Source organism: Acanthochromis polyacanthus, chromosome 9, assembly GCF_021347895.1.
Source record: "Acanthochromis polyacanthus isolate Apoly-LR-REF ecotype Palm Island chromosome 9, KAUST_Apoly_ChrSc, whole genome shotgun sequence".
NCBI lineage: Eukaryota > Metazoa > Chordata > Actinopteri > Pomacentridae > Acanthochromis > Acanthochromis polyacanthus.
Window position 1 is genome coordinate 22,066,788 of NC_067121.1, and position 17,031 is coordinate 22,083,818.

Genomic DNA, 17,031 nt, shown 5'->3' on the forward strand with positions numbered 1-17,031 from the left:
AACAAACATTTAATACAATAAAGCTTTCAAAAAGAAATTAAACTTTAAATACAATTAAATTATATTAAACAGACAAAATATTCAATTAGATAATTAAACAGAAGATACAAAACATGTAATTATGAAATTAAACATTAAAGATGAAATATTTTAGATAATTCAACATTAAAAATACAACTAAAGAAGAATATAAACATTTAAAAACACAAGTTAGATTATTAAACCTTTAAAAAGACAAAAGATTTAATTAAAAAATTAAATGCTTAATTAGAAAATTAAACTTTAAAGACAAAACTTTAGGAATTAAACAGAAAATACAATGAAGCATTTAAAAAGAAAATTAAAAAGGGAAAGGAAATTTTTCAAACAAGCAAGCATAAAACATTTGAAAAAACAACAATTAAACATTAAAAAGACAACATTTTGAAATCAAATCAGACATTAGAAAAGAATAAAAGGTGAGACAAGAGCAAAACTAAACATTTAAGAAGAATCAAACTAAAGACAAAACATTTGAAAAGACACCAGTTAGACTTTAGAAGATCAAATTACACAGAAGAGACAATAAAACGATCAAAAAGAGCAAAAAGAGATAAAGGTCTTAAAGCGTTATCTAGTCTGAAATGAAAACATCAAGTTGTTTCTTCAAACATTTCCTCTTTCTATATTCTTGGTTTGATTGTGGACAGATTTACTAAGAACTCATTTAAGAAAACTGCATTCCAGATAAAGTCCACTAGTAGTTGAAGGCATCGATCAAACTAATGTTACCTTCTGATCTCTACAAACCTTACTGTTTACTGTGAAACTTTAAAGATTTCAGCCCTCAGACTGTCTCAACGTTCAAACTAACAGAGATCTACTGTGGGACTTAGAAAATTTCAGTCCTCGGACTGTCTGAAAGCTCAGGTCCTGAGGACTTGGGAGGTCTGGAGGCTTTGGAAAGTCTTGGAATTGAGGGTTCAACCCTCCAGCACAAAGGCTGAAGTCCAACCCCCTGGGAAAAACGATCGAGTCGAAACTCAAGTTTAAAAAAAAAAATCGAAAATGACAAAAAATAGATGATAAATCCGCAAAAAAAGTAGACTTGGTATCTGAATGAGTAGCTCAGGGTGTAAGAAGAGAGATTACCAAGTGGAAGGTAGCAGGTTCAAGACCTACCACTGGCAGTTTTCTTTGTTTGTCTTTGTCTAAGTTTTTCAAAAAATTTAAGAAGGGTCTGGTCTTGAACCAGCAACCTGCAGCTCCATAGGGCATAGCCTTAACACACTAAGCTATGGATCAGTTAAAAAAATATATTTTCGTCGTCCCTTTGTCATCGTAGTTTCCAGGTGACCACATGGGTGGAGCCAAGGCGGAGTCAGGGTGGAGTCTGGGTGGAGTCAGGGCGGAGAGTAGGAGGGGAGGTGGGTGGCGACCTCCCCCTCTACTCCCCCACTGCCCCCCTCTACTCCCCCACCACCCACCACACCTTCCCCCACCCGACGAGTTTTTCAAAAATCTGAGTCTCGACATGTTTTCCCGAGTTTCTGGAGTTTCCACCAGGTCGGAGGCAGAAGAACTTGTCATGAAGAGGGGTTGAAGTTGGTGAGGATGGAGTGACTTTTTACAGCGACTAGAAGGAAGACGACAAGAAGAGCAGGTCTTTAACCAGCATCCCTAAAATCCATGGAGTCGGCTCCAGAGAAATGAAGGAAGGTCAACTTTTATCAACCTCCATCCAGATATCTTTAGTTTGAGATTTTTAGCATCACAAACCTTCAGTATCACACTTTAATATCATTTATTAGGAATTTAATGGAATCCACCAGCAGATTTAGTTTGTGTTGACAAACTTTATTCTTGTCATCGTGGGACTGCAGGATTTAAAACTGTTCCTTCTATTTGACCTCATGTTTATTAGTTTTAGTGGAGAAAGGGATTTTAATTGTTGATTAGTCTCTTAAAAACCAAATAATAAATTGGATTAGTCAGGAGGTTTAAATTTCTTACTTTGTCATATTTTAAATATCACAAAAAAATAAAAATAAAGCATCTTGAGACAATTTGACCCGTAATTGGTGTTCTATAAATAAAATTGAATTTAAATTGTATGTATCTTGTAATGTTGGAGGAATTCAGCCATATATGTTGAAAAACATAGTTTAGTATGTCTAAACTATGATGTTTTAGTGAACTGAGCAGCCTTGGCGGAGTACTGCACTCTGAGTGCTTTTCTAGCTCATTGTGTATTGTTTTATTCCAATTTCTCCAGAATTCAACCTGACATACGTCTTCATTGATTCTTTGATTGAAAGTTCTGTGGGTTGGAACGATATGTGACGGCTCAGCTTGAGAATGCAATAACTAAAAACATCAGTAGCGTGCTACTTGTTAAGAGGATTTTTAATTTATTTTTTTGGTCTGGCAAAACATGCCTGACCTTGTCTGCAGGAGACTGAGGGCACACGGACACAAGATGGCAACAGAATCTGCTGTGTAGAACAAGGATTGGGTCCTTGCAAGTTATTAAAAATGGATAGCTTCTCTTGCTCAGATATGAAAAGCTACGGTTGCAGTCTTTGAATTCACTGATTTTCAGAGTACTTAGTATTGCACCTGTGGGGCCGACAGAGGGCAGATAAAGAGAAGAATTCTAAAAAGTGAAGCAGAGGCAGAGATATTCTTACTTTCAGTACTCAGCAGCATCTTTCAACAGATGCTGTTAAAGTTGTATGTCTCCGGCCGAAAACATGACCCCGATGTTATAACACTGATGCTGCAATTACAGTACACAACAGAAACAGATAAACAAGACTTAACACTATCTGAAAATGTGACCTGAGCGCTCCTCACGGCTTCTAAACTGTGTAAAAGTAAAGCCGACCACGACAGAGCCACAATATAAAAGGTCTCATTTATTAATTTATTACACAGCATATTTGTTAATAAAACATCTGCAAAAAATAAAATCAACCTCACTCTCTAGATCCTGTGTTATAAGGGTATATGCGACCAAGGTAATTTTAAAGCACATAAGCATCACTCAGACTTTCTTTGCATAGACTGCACCACCATTAGTTTCCATCAGACACTCGTATCAGCTTAACAAGGCCGCACAGTACAAAGCACTTTACTGACCCCATTTAATTTGCTATCCTCTAGAGTTTACTTACCCACGGGCCTCTTCTGTTTGGACTCCTCTTTGTAAATGGAAGGTAAGAGCATGACTAATTGCGCTAATTGACCTGAACTCTTTTTGAATGATAGTTTGTCACTCGGCAGCTTTTATAAACAGTTTAATACAGAGTGAAGTTTAAAGGGCTATCTCAAACCTTTGGAGGCCATGATGCTACATATTTCTATATTCTCCTCCCAGTATTTTCTCATTTGGCAATGGAAAGTTTTGTTCTCTATTATATTTACAAGCTGAGGTCAAAGAAAAGATAAAAATTTCCAAAAATATACCATAGCTGATTTTGCTCTTCTAGATTGGTCCATAGAGTAAATGATGAAGAGAGCACACGGTTGTGAGCTATCTACCTAGTCGTCTCGGGTGCACATCAAATTAACAAATGCCATAATCCCGACAAGTAATCCCTTAAGTAATCACCGTAATTCATAGTTCTTTGAGTTCATTTCAATGTCAGTGTTTATTTACATAATCAAGTTTAGGGAAAAAAATGCTATAAACATGGTGGAAGGTGTTTCTAATCACGTTTAGAGTGCTTTTTTTTCCCCTCAGACTATGGTGGTGTTGATGGTGAAGCTGGTAACCAAAGTGTCTTTCTTCATCCAACAATAGAAACTACTCTTTCCTACAGCCATTCTATCCAGTAATCCAGGAGACAGATATAATTCTTACCTCATATAAAGAAAAAAAGACACAGAATACAGCCTAAGGCATTAATTGAGTTCACCGATGCTGCCAGCAAAACGTCCATGTAATTAAATTTACTCAAAACTGAAGAGATTTTGTTTTATAAGATCAGACCTGTGTTTCCATTTAGCTTTTAGTTTTGCTCAACCTGTGGAAAAAAAAAGTGGTGGACTGAAAATTCAATTACGAATAAAAGTGTTCACCTTAAAAACATACCAAATAAAGAAACATGTCATCAGAATAACACATTTCATCTCATCCAGAGTCCACAATTATCCTTATCAAGTCATGTACCATCTGAAGTGGGAAGAAAGGCTAAAATCTAGTTTGCTTCAACTCTAGATTTTCAGTAAAATTACATAGAAAAGCAGACTAACTCGGGAAAAGAACTGCATTTTTCTTGATGTGTTCATAGTAAGGATGTCTGAGGCTCAAGAGAAAGACAAAATCATTTAAAAACATTTTTCACACATTTTGTGTCCATCTTGTCAAGTTATTCAAAGTAGAGGTTCATGTTTAGGTCCAGAAATCTGCAGGGATATCAACAGAGTCCCTCATGAAGAGGTCTCTAGTTCCACCAGTGTGTCCATAGTGTCACAGTCTGAGCTCCTGCCAGCTCTCCTGTCCACCGTGTTAGACCACGTTCATGATTAAGTGCAGCTTCTTTTTCCAAGGGGTCCAGAGGATGCAGCACCTGTCAAGTGGTATACTTCAGTGTTGGTGTCTGTGAATTACACGAGAGGCTGGAGAGAGAAGGAATCCCAGTGGTAGTCGCAGTGCCTTGGCTCTCCACAAACATCGGGTCCAGACAAGCAACTTTGGCAGCAAAAAACGCGTGAATACAGTGAAGCACGGCGAAGAGGTTCGAGAACTCCAGCTCCTGAAAGATCAAAACACGAATCAATACTCAAGTCACACACAAGTCATTCAATCTCTACAACCTTGTTGATTTGGAAATCCTGTTGACTGATTAAACATCTCACATTTAATTACCTTTGCTTCAATAGATTTGGAGTCTTGATTTTGGAATAAAAACTTAATTTTGCTTTTTCCGTCATCAGATGATCCTTTAAGTTGGGAGAACTTGTATCTCCACAGGACTGCCTGAAATGAAAGATCACATCAATGAGGCTTTAAAAACTCTCACACACGAAAAAACAACTATATATCTTTATTTACGCCAACCTAATTTGTGAAATCTTTCTTGTGTCACTGTTTCATGAATAATTCATGTTATAACCCACATGGATCCAGTGAGAAATGGGGCACGTCAGCAGATCAACCAGATAGCGTTTGTTGTGAGGTATAAACGTGTTATTTTTGCCATTGGGAAATTTAACCAGCCGCAGCAATTTCACTTGAAATAGCAGGGCTTCAGTGATTCAATTAGTGCTGAAGTGAATAAACAAAAGCTGCACAGTGACTCGGTTTCCAGACTCCTCAGGTAGACGGCGAGCCACACTTTCCACATGAATCTGTCTAAGTGATGCACACACTGCTGCACTGTGCAAACTGCCCCTGCTGCTGTAATTGTGGCTGCAACACCAGTCTGATTAAATGTGCTATGAGAGGTAAAGTTTAACAAACCATACACAAGATATTTTCTTTTTCAGCCAGATATTCATGAAGCGTTATCAGGGTGTAACAGGAGGAGTGTCACCTCGTCTGCTCTGCCTTTAAAATTCAATCCAACTCCTGCTAACCTTGTCAGAGGTGCTGATATCACCATATCCTTCATGTCAATCACAAGCACTTTTTATTACATCTGCAACAAAGACTCAGAGCAAATTCATTTCACCTTAAGGCAAGACTCTCATGAGACCAGACTGCACAGCTCATATTTCTGTTGCACTATGTAACTAAGTACACTTTATACTACTTTATGTTTCTACTATATTACTACTGGAAATTCTGTACTTTCTTTATTCAGTTCATTAATATGTATTTGATAGGTGCAGTATAAAAACCTGCATCGAGTCAAATAAATAAATTCACACTTTCCTATAGAGTTAAATGCAAAATTAATTAACTAAATCAATTCCATTTCAACCAACTACAACATTAAATAATCATCTATTATTTAATATATCATAACATGACACGCCCGTAGAGTGAGAACTTTCATGTGTGATACTGTAAAAGCAAACGTTATTAATTTCTTTTTTAGCTGCACTACTGCTCGAAAGTTTGGGGTCACCCAGACAATTTCTTGTTTTCCATGAAAACTCACACTTTTATTCATGTGCTAACATAACTGCACAAGGGTTTTCTAATCATCAATTAGCCTTTCAACACAATTAGCTAACACAATGTAGCATTAGAACACAGGAGTGATGGCTGCTGGAAATGAACTTCTGTTTTTCTTTCAAAAATAAGGACATTTCTAAGTGACTTTTTAAATTTTTTTGAACGGTAGTGTACATTTTACACATTAGATTTTTCCTAGAATTTTCTTCATATAAATAATGTTCAGATACTGCATTTTCTTTCTAGCACAGTTCAAAGTGCTGCTTCCTCATGCTTACTGTGAAAATAACTAACAGAGTGATCCGCAACCATCTGAGGAATCCCATTAGCAAGTCAGAAATGTGTTTATTCGAATACAGTGATGGATTTAAAAGAAATGGATCAATTCCCAAACCTGTTGGAAGTCAGAGCAAAGTTTAAAGAATGTCTGTTATGTGTTCAGCTTTTATTTTCTGAGTAGCATCTATGAGTTTTAAGGTTGTTATGGCCTGTACTATGAAGGAGGATTTGAAGTTAGTGAGTTAACTTGAGGTTTTACACTAAGTTTTCAGGGTTACGCTGGTGGTTCACTTCTTACTTTTTCATTTAATGATGCATGAGTGGCCTTGGGAGTTCAAATCTGATTCAAGTTTGATTTTGAATAGGAACAAATTACCATCGAAAAACTGCATACTGGTCTTAAACTTTGAGTTTTTTTATTATAATGTGTGTTACATCACTGCAGTAACACAGTGTACAGCATTTTATATCAATCAAAAAGTACTTTTCTGCAGACAAGTTATAGGCACATTATTTTGAGTGACCTTTCTAATACAAGAAATTGTCAAATTTACACTAAATGCTTAATTTTGTTTCCTCAGTTTGTGTATCTGAGCATTCAGTCTTTACTGAGTGGTTCAAAACATCATCTGATATATTAAAATGTTTTCCTTAATATATTTTCTGTTTTCAGTTATTTAAAAGATTGCACCCTAAGTGGCTAAAACATTTATCCATTTACACATTCATTTATTCAGTCACGTCACAAATAAGTTGGATCTTTGGGCTGTTAAAAGACATGCAGGCATGACAAGAACATGTAAACTCCACTCAGTTGTCTGTGCTGTGATTTACGCTTTATATACTATAAATAATTATGCAGTACATGCCTTGCAGCTAGAAGATCCCCGGTTCACGTCCCGGCCTGGACCCCAGATCTTTCTGCATGGAGTTTGCATGTTCTCCCTGTGCATGTGTGGGTTTTCTCCGGGCACTCCGGCTTCCTCCCACAGTCCAAAAACATGCTGAGGTTAACTGATAACTCTACATTGTAGGTAGGTGTGAATGTGAGTGTGCTTGTTCGTCTCCATGTGTAGCCCTATGATAGACTGGTGACCTGTCCAGGGTGTCTCCTGTGTTCACTCTAAGTCAGCTGGGATAGACTCCAGGCCCCCGCGACCATAATGAGGATTAAACGGTGTATAGATAATGGATGGATGGATGTCTTGCTTGTTTTTAATGTTCTAGTTAAGATTTTTATATATAATAAGTGTTTCTGATAACTGGAGACGTAGTGGAGCGTCTCACTGGGTCCTGAGCCAGCAGATTATCGCTCTACTTGTCGAATAGAGTTATTTTTGAGCTGTTTCTGACTGAAACCAATCCTGACATGGTTTTGAAATTTGCCAACAGCAGCTTTTAATTACAGAGTAATCCCAGCCTGTGTATTGTCTGCAATTACAGTTTACATATGGATTGTGCTATGTGCATTTCTCTCTATAAACAATACTCTGGCAACGTTTTTATCATCCTTAGGGGACATTGTTGCTTCACATCGCAGGAATTAGGGCCAGAATCTTAGAGAACAATATGGCAGTGCTTGTGTCCTGCTCATCCACATAATGTGCACCAGCGGAGTCGTCTGCGTGGCTCTCAGACTTGGGGAAAGGCCAAAATGAACTGCAGGCAGGAGTGAGAGGTTTGAGCTGGGGGGAACCAGCCGTCAAAACAAATGTGCTCATACTCCCAAAATGCACACAGTGCAGAATAAGTTAGCAGCGCCAAAAAAAAAAGGAAAAGAAAAGGGGAAGCTGAGGTGTCATGATTAGTTTCATCACACTGTCTACAATACTGTTGTCTGAAATCTCCTACTGAAAGGATCTATTCCATATTTGTATTGATGATAAAGGACTGTCCCTCACTCACCTTTGAAGCAGCATCAAAGCACACAAAGCCCATGCTGAAGTCAATTGTGAGTCCCATAAGGTGGCTCTCCATGATACACGCATACGTTTTACACTGCAGAACAAGAGAACACGTTGTTACCCACAAGAGCTGCACAAGGATACAAAAGCCTCTTTTTTTTGCTCTGCTGAAAATGTCATATGAACATTATCAATCTTTGTGCTCAAGCAACCGAGCTGGAACCACGTGCCAGATTAAAATCCTCACAATTCCCTGCACGTTTCCTACGGCTCAGGTGCAGACCTGTATCCTCTCCACTTCCAGGAACGTGGCCATCTGAAAAGCCTTTTCCCAGATCAGCAGCTCGCACTCCAGCTCCACGCTGAAGAACATGTCCTCCCCAGTCTCCGTCTGGACACTGAAGCAGTGCTTCCTCTTGTCCAGAAGGTCGTTGTCCTGAGATAACACAGTACAGCAGCACACTGATCAGGTACAGATGGGCAGAGTGACGAGCAGATAAGACCAAACAACAGCCAAGACAGCCCTGTGAAGCATATGACTAATGCATATTAACAGACGATGTTTAACTCTAATGCACCTTCTTATTCTTCCATGTAACCTAAATAGCCCATCACAATGGCACAGTAAGGTCATCCATTGAATATGTGAATCTATATGAATTAAGTTTGCCATAATGAGTTTCGAGATAATGAAATGCAGATAAATTCTCACTATCAAATTCAAAGTGACCTCGAACCTGCAGAGAATAAAAAATGAAATCTGAACCCTGAGTGTCTCTGTGGGATTGGAGAAGAACGCATCCAAATAAATAAGGGAGTTATATAAGTGCATTCCTCAGATTCTGCTACTTGATATTCTCTGCATGTACCTGGTGTGAGAGTTGCTCGTCTAAATGCTCAGAGAAGGAAATGAAAAAAAAAACACTGTCATACCTTTAAAATCTTGCACATTATCTCGTACACGGTAAAGCTTTTCTCTGCTCTGGTCCAGTCCCATGTTGTCACCTGGAAATGTCACAGAGATGTTATGTCTGATTTGAGAAATGAGGATAAAGTAAAGTATCCCAACTGTCCATAACACTAACTTTGTACAGACAACTTATCAAAAACGCTTTATAAATTTTAAAAAATACAAATATTTGCTGAACTGTGCTCCTCTTTGTAATAAGATGCATGCTCGGTATACAGTGAGAACGCAGACAGATTCACTGCTTTATTTATTATATAGTTTATTTATTGCTGACAGAAGCATTTTTTGAGTTTGTCAAATGTTGCTGGTTATTTATCTTTTGGATGGATCCCTTTGCAACTGTGTATATAGATGACAGAAGGAACAAACTGCAGCTAGAACCGTAGCTAAGTGGAAAATGCTTTAACTCTGGAAAACACTGCTGAAAAGTAAGTTTGATAATGATCTGTGTGAAATTGTGCACTGCAGAGTAGAGGTTGGTCCTGTTATTATTATACGACAATATTATGGCTAAAAGGGAAACTGAATTATTATCAGTCCTAGTATAACCTTGTGCATGCATACTTTAGAAACTTGCATACTGTTACTTTACTGTTTGCATTTTCAAACACTATACTTTTTCCAAGAGAAAATTATATGAGAATGAAGAATACTTAATAATAATAAAACATAAAGCAGGGCTGCACAGTGGGTTGGTAGTTAGCACTTTCGCCTTGTAGCTATAAGATCTCTGGTTTGCGTCCCTGCCTTCGTGGGATCTTTCTGCATGGACTTTGCATGTTCTCCCTGTGCATGTGTGGGTTTTTTCCGGGCACTCCGGCTTCCTCCCACAGTCCAAAAACAAGCTGAGGTTAATTGGTAACTCTAAATTGCCCGTAGGTGTGAATGTGAGTGTGACTGTTTGACCCTACACTGCTCAACACCAATGAGGTTTAAGCTGTGTATAGATGACGGATGGAAGGATGAAAACATGAAGGTATGTATTGCAAAGGCTAGCTGAAGTTTGTTGAGTATAAAACCAATGAACAGAGCAGCAATCATTACTCTAAAATACAAGAGGATGTAGGCATTTTTGTAATGTAACCTTACCTACCGAATGATGTACGAGTCAGCTAATGGCCTGAAATGTTCTGTCCCCACTGAAGATCGTAGGTTTTTCTGCTTTCAGTTTTGCAATGATTCAAAAAAGAGACACCACCTCCCCTACACTTCCTATAGAGAGAATCATTCTTAATAGGCCTCAGCCATACAGACCACTTTGGCATGTGGACTGGATAGGATCTGTTTGGAGGCGGGGTTTATCGATGCTCAATTATTGATGAATGGCTCTTAAATTCAAATGCCATCCTGCCACATGAAGGGAAATATTCGTCACAGGTAACTAGTCTTGAATAATCAAGACGCGTGTCCTGACTACTGAACACACGGGCTCATATATTCCACCGTTCACCCACATTAGCATTTTCCATTTATATCGGCACACTCACACTGAGCAGGCAATTTCAGATATCTATCAATCTCTTCTCATCTCCAGTACCATCGACAGCTTATCCCTCTTGTCATAATCACCTAAGTGGTTGGCAGAATGTAAACAGATTTAATGATCACCATCAATCACGTGGAAGATCAATGCGGTACAAATGATTATGAGTGAACTGCTTCCTTTTTTTTTAACCAACAGGAAAGCATTTTCTCTCTCGACAATACATTAGCATCATATAAAAAATGCCCCCATACAGTTGAACGATTCAAACACATGACGTTGATATAAGAAAAATGCAGATCAAGCGAGAAACTTACAGGAGGTGCTGAAAATTTGAAGAGTGAGGAACCCCTCAAAGCGAGGAACTTTGGTGAATACATTCGATCCTGAACGGAGTCCTGCTCCTTCTCATCAACCCAGCCCATGTAGATAATCTACCGAGGGGTGAAGGAAACACAAAAGGGCATCAAAATATGGTATTTTGTGTCTGTAAAATCTATTAGAAAATTGTTTTGCTTATCTCATTAGATTCAGTATTAAGACATTTGTCATATTTAACCTCTTTTTCTAAATCCAGGAAGTGTTTTGGAGAAGCTGCGGGTTTTTGCAAGGCTTTAATCGCTTTAGTCTGTCCAATTAAACTGAAGGACATTTTCAGCCTGGTTATACTGAACTGAAATGTTCAGTTATCAGTGTTTTTCTGTTTGCCTTCTTCTGCCCTGTAAACATGCAGTGTATTAACTGGAGGAGAGAAAGAGCAAATCCATTAAAATCAAGCTGACCTTTACACCAACAAAGAAAATGGTACAAAAGGGAGTCTGAATGATCACAAGCTGCCCAAACCAAAATTTTAGCTACCTAAATAGAAGTTTCAAGACAACTGTCTTCTGTTTTACAGGGTGTTATGTGTTGGACTGTTTCTTGGCCAGGACTAGTTGCCAGGCAACCAGTGAAGACTCCAGGAAGTGACTGGTCCCAACGAAGAAACAGTCCGACACACAAGATGTTGATTTGTTGTTTTTACACCGTGGTTTTTGGACAGATTATGCTGTGGTTTTGGGCAGAAACAAATTTCTGCACCTCTAAATCAGTGAGCTTTAGAGGTGCAGAAATGATTTAGTTATTTTTGGAACAGCTTGCCAGCTGCAGGTGGTCGCTTCATATTAAGCATACAAACAAGAGAGTGGGAAACAATCTTCTCCTTTAAGTCTCAGCAAGAAATCACATTTACCCAAATGTTAACATTGTTTTTTAAGACTGGAATTCAGGTATGTCTGCTTTTGGTTTATCTAGCAGATTAAACACTTGACAAACCAAAGATTCAAGGTCATAACACAAAGACGTACAAAAATCCAATAATACCACATAACCCAGTGTTGCCACATTCTTGCTCAGAGACAATTATTGGACTTCCCTCTTTAATATCGTCAGGTCTTGACCTGAACATTTAAAGTGCCCTTATATAATTGCTTGTACATTCTGCTTCTTTTAGTCACATAAATTTGAAATGCTAATGTTTTATTCCAAACGAAAAGAAGCACTTTGGCTGAACTGCTGTTGCCTCCAATGCTTGGCTTGAAAATTCTGTTTATTGATTTGCAGAACTGATTTGCGTGCAAAGGTCTAAGACAACCAGAGAGATTTCAAATGTAGCTACAGCAACAGTGCAAAAGTGACGGGAGAGAAATCTGTAAAACGTTTAACCTTATATAAACAGTGGGTCAATATAAACAGTTAATAAATAGCATGCTGTAGCTTTAAGCAGATAAAAGGATATGTTTCTATTTTAATAAATGCATTTGACAATACCTAAAAAAAAAAAAAAAGAATTCTAACCAATTAGTCACAGAATATTATTGTATTATATTTACTAATCAGACATTTTAGTGAAGAGTTTTGTCAGATTGCTACATTTGCTACATTTTAAAGCCTTTAAAATCCACATTTGAATCATTAGCATAAACTGTTAATATTTTATCAGACATCATAAAGATTTGCTTGTCTATAATCAAAACATTAAATGGGCTTACAGCTGTCTTATCAGTCAGTCTTTGTTCAGATATAAAGTTTATTCGTACGGGAAGTCATAATTATTGACATGTTACACATATGAACATGTACATCACTCTTTTATGTGCTCATAAATAAATTATAGCCTCTTATGAACAACTCGTTATTTGTTAAATGGGAAAGGACGGGGGAGCTCAAATCCGTCAACGTCTCAGCATATATTTTATTATACTGACCACCCCGAAGCAAAAAGGTTAAAAATTAGCATTCACATACTAAAAAAGAAGTCAGACGAGCAGGGAGATGCAGAGAAAGGCAGCACAGCTTCTCCTTCAAGGCTCTGAGATGTGATTTCAGACGTCAAGTGTATCGCACCATCAGCGCTCATTAAAGTCTGGGTTTGATTGCGACCAAAGTAAAATGTTTGCTCGCTTTTCCTGTTTGGAGCCCGTTTGATGGATTTGCAAAGCAAGCGTGTGAAAGATTCAGGACAAGCGCGTCTCACGCTGTTTAATTTCTTAAATGAATTGTCAAGCGAATTCACATGTTTCTGTGAGGCAGAAAGCAGAGTAAATGCATAACAGAGAGGAGCCTCACCGTGGTGTTTGGACTCAATCACGGCTCTGTGAGTTAACTGACTGAAGGCAATTAAGTTGTTTTCTGATCAGCTCTCAGTGGATGGACTTTATTATGCAAACCCTCTCCTCGTGTTGCAATCACTGGCAAGACAGAGCTGTGCCCTTTCTCTGACTGACTGACAGGCTTTTACTTTTGATTTTTAAGATGAGGACAAAACAGTTGAGTTGAACTAAGCCGAAGCAAAATGAAGATCTGAATGAACAACAGGGGCTCAGCTGCTGCGTGAAGAAAACGTCTTACCTGCTGGTTAACTGGAAAGTTTCGGTTAATCTTCTTCACCTGTTAAATTCAACGAGAACATCAATAACTCATTAAAATATGTGCTGCTGACAATCAGACACCAGTTAACATGTTTGATGGACCCCGCAGGGCCTCGCAATCACACTGACAATCCTTGGAATAAACAGGAATCCCAGTGTCCATGCTCAACATATTAACCGCAGCACTAGAGGAACACTGTTGGAGCTCCTTCATTTATTCAATGCATGCAAATTTCAAAATGAGATAGATGGAGTCATTTCCACAAGGACCCGAGGCTCTTCCTAAAAAAAAATCCATTTAAAAAAATCCATTCTCTCTGTGGTAATAAAAGCGGGGAAACTACTGAGAGAGCAGTCAGGCTTTAAATTAAAACATTCTGCCCAGATCACAGGTATCACTCGCCCCTAATCCACACTATACTATCAATATAACTCTTTCTTAGGAGCTGGGAGCCAAATGAAGCTGTCCAGACCCAATCCCGTCCCCCTATAGCGGCGAGAACAAGTCACAGCAGCTTATTGTGAAATGTTACTCAAGTTTGGGTCCAGAGAGTAAACAAGACGGGTGTTGTTTTTTTTCAGAGGAGGAAGCAGCCAGATAACTGTCAGGATGCGAGCTGGGTTTCAATATATGGAAGCAGCGACGGTGGTTTTGTTCAGATGTAGCTGCAGGTCGTCTGGATTCAGGTCTAAAGTAGAACAGGCTGAGAGGTCCGGTTCTTCAAGTTTGAAAACAAATCATGCACCTTTCACTATATCTAAAAATACAAACAGGAGAACTTTGACTGGAGTTTGTGGGCGTCCCAGAGGTGGAGAGTACCTGCTGTAACTCTGCAAGTGCTGGACGGTTTTAGGTGCTGAAGCTGTTCTCACATCCTTTGTTCCTATTATCTAAGCAAAGTACTAATACCGCTGTTACAAAATACTCCATATCGCAAGTTTGCAATGAAAAATTCTAATTTTATAAAAGCACATTGAAGCGCTGAGTAAAATCAGCAAGATGTAGAGTAAATATTGAAGGATTCAACATGACTTTATTAGAATATTAGAGCTGATGCAACGATGTGTAAGCAGCATCTGTAGCTGTTCAAGGTGGAACTAGTTTTAATATTTTATATACAGCATGCAAGTTTAGTTCAGTGGCTCCAACCCTTCCTAACAGATCCTAAAGTATATCTGAGAGGCCTAGAGATGACAAAGAAACAAAGAAAAAAATGAAATTCTGGCACACAACTCTGTACTGAAGGAGCCTCTTGGATGAGAGGTGAAATGTCTTCAAGAACATAAAAGAGAAGACGAGTTGTTTTTTGCTAAAGCTCAAAGGATTCCCATGACTTGGATGGCTGAGATACAGAAAACTTTATATTCCATTTGTGGACATTTCCCTTATCTTTGATTTGCTATAAAATAACGGATAACATATTAACCCTTTAAGCTTCAGTCAATTCCAGCCGTTTTCAGTACAAAAAAATCGCTAATATTCTATTTTTAAATAAAAAAAATTACGAAAAATACAGGGAATATTGGACGGGCATCGCGAGGTGCATTTCCTTGAAAATGACCGATTCGGGGATTTTATACCGACTTCAGGACATGTTTTGGATAAAATAGTTTACTGGCTTGTGTCATCTGGATGTAAAAGGTTGGATTATGGCCGTTTTTTGTGGAATCTTTTTTTTGTGTGTAATAATAAACCCGGAAATGTGAGTCGCGCTGTGTGCGTTGAAGCCGTGTATAGAGAACGGATGGATGAATATTTGTTTTTGTCGGACAAATGTGTTTTTCTCACCCGCTGTGGTAATCGCATCTGAAAGTGGTTTATACCGGCGGATTCATGAGAATCTAAGCTTTCCATCGGCGTATAGTGTTTGTATAATCGTGTTTGCAGCCGTCGGACATTCTTGAAATTCCTATGCAAATTAGTAGGTGTACCGCCGGCGGTACACTGAAGCTTAAAGGGTTGTTTAAATGAATCCATATCAGCTTAAGCATAAGTGATAAAAAATTACAGACATTTCTAAAAAAAACAAGTCGAAACTAAACCTTTTTTTCTTTTTAATCAAAGTAGAAAAGGATAGGTAAACAAATTTATGGATGTACTGTGTTGTATTAGATTGTTTTTTCAGATATCAGATGTAAAATATTTATGCTAAAATCTTGTAAACAAGTAAAACTTTTAATTAAATGCAGTTGAGTGAAAAGTGCAATCACTCCCTCCAGTGTATAACACTATATTCAGTTCACTGCTGTTAAACCACTTATTCATTATTTTCAAGTCTGGTGACAAACCTCCAAAAACACACAAAAGACAGCTCAAACCTAGAAGTTTAAATTAATTCAACATACAAACAGCAAGACACCAAATCCAACACTCCACTACTGTACTTCAGTCAGAAGACCCAAGCTGCAACCTTTGTTTTTGTATACTTGAGTAAAATAAAGTGCCAATGGCAGCTGCTCATGTATCTACTGTGTATAAACTGTATGTCCAGCAGCCCAAGTCCGAGCCTCTAAGCCCCAATTTTCAACAAACTAATTGATTTCCCCAATCATTTGTGCCAAGCGATTCAAGTGCTTAAACTGCTAATTTAAGTCACTCAGTTAAATGTCGGTTCATTTCAGTGAGGTTTGTCTTGAGGTATGAATCTTAACTATCAAAAAGTCACACCAGATGGATAGTGAAAAAAACTTTTAGCATCACTGTCACAGCAGCACTAATGAACCTTTCTGTGCAGTTCTTCATTGTAATATTGTCAAACTAACATATACACATCTTTATTTACTGAATTCATTGCATATAGCTTAACTGGCAATCTCTACTTTTGGGCAGATTGCCAGTCTTTAATTTTGACATTTTCAGTTTATCCACACCTTTGTATTTTTATATATAGTGTCAATTTTTTATCTGACACATTTCACAGTTTTTGCCACCTTTTCTTCAGGATAAATAAAGCGTCATCTCATCGTAGCTTAGTTACTAGACTATGTTGCAGATTCATTTAGGTAATGCGATTCTGTATCTGTATATAATGTACACATGTATAGCACATGTTTGTGCTCAGTGCAAGGTCTTTTTTTTTTTATTAAAGATTTCATCCGTTGGAAATGATATAATGACTGAGCATCCTTGGCAGAGCACTGCGCTCTCTGAATGCTTTTCTTGTTTACACATTTCATAAACTCGCAACATTGCCATTGTTGTTGTAACAAAAATTATCCCAAATTGCTACTGTCAAAGAATATACACATAATAAGAATAACCTTTTAGCAACAATAGGAAGAACAAAACCATCCCACTTTGCTCTGTTTGCTTTTGTGCATCTCACAGGGGGTGGCACAAAGATGTTTTTATAAACATTATGCATCCAAAGTGTTTTAAA

General features: G+C 38.0%; 1 protein-coding gene across 2 annotated transcripts in view; it reads right to left on the bottom strand.

Annotated features, from left to right (window-relative positions):
- Nucleotides 1-2,877: 2,877 nt before the first annotated feature.
- Nucleotides 2,878-17,031, bottom strand: part of sntg1 (syntrophin, gamma 1) — a 44,141-nt gene continuing 29,987 nt past the window's right edge. For both annotated transcript variants that reach the window (XM_051952889.1, XM_051952888.1), the window contains exons 13-19: nucleotides 13,632-13,670; nucleotides 11,060-11,176; nucleotides 9,223-9,294; nucleotides 8,573-8,725; nucleotides 8,291-8,383; nucleotides 4,853-4,963; nucleotides 2,878-4,739 (exon numbers count right to left, since the gene is read on the bottom strand). In XM_051952889.1, coding sequence (XP_051808849.1) covers nucleotides 4,557-4,739; nucleotides 4,853-4,963; nucleotides 8,291-8,383; nucleotides 8,573-8,725; nucleotides 9,223-9,294; nucleotides 11,060-11,176; nucleotides 13,632-13,670 — 768 coding nt within the window. In that variant the 3' untranslated portion in view covers nucleotides 2,878-4,556. The remainder of the gene's footprint in view (nucleotides 4,740-4,852; nucleotides 4,964-8,290; nucleotides 8,384-8,572; nucleotides 8,726-9,222; nucleotides 9,295-11,059; nucleotides 11,177-13,631; nucleotides 13,671-17,031) is intronic.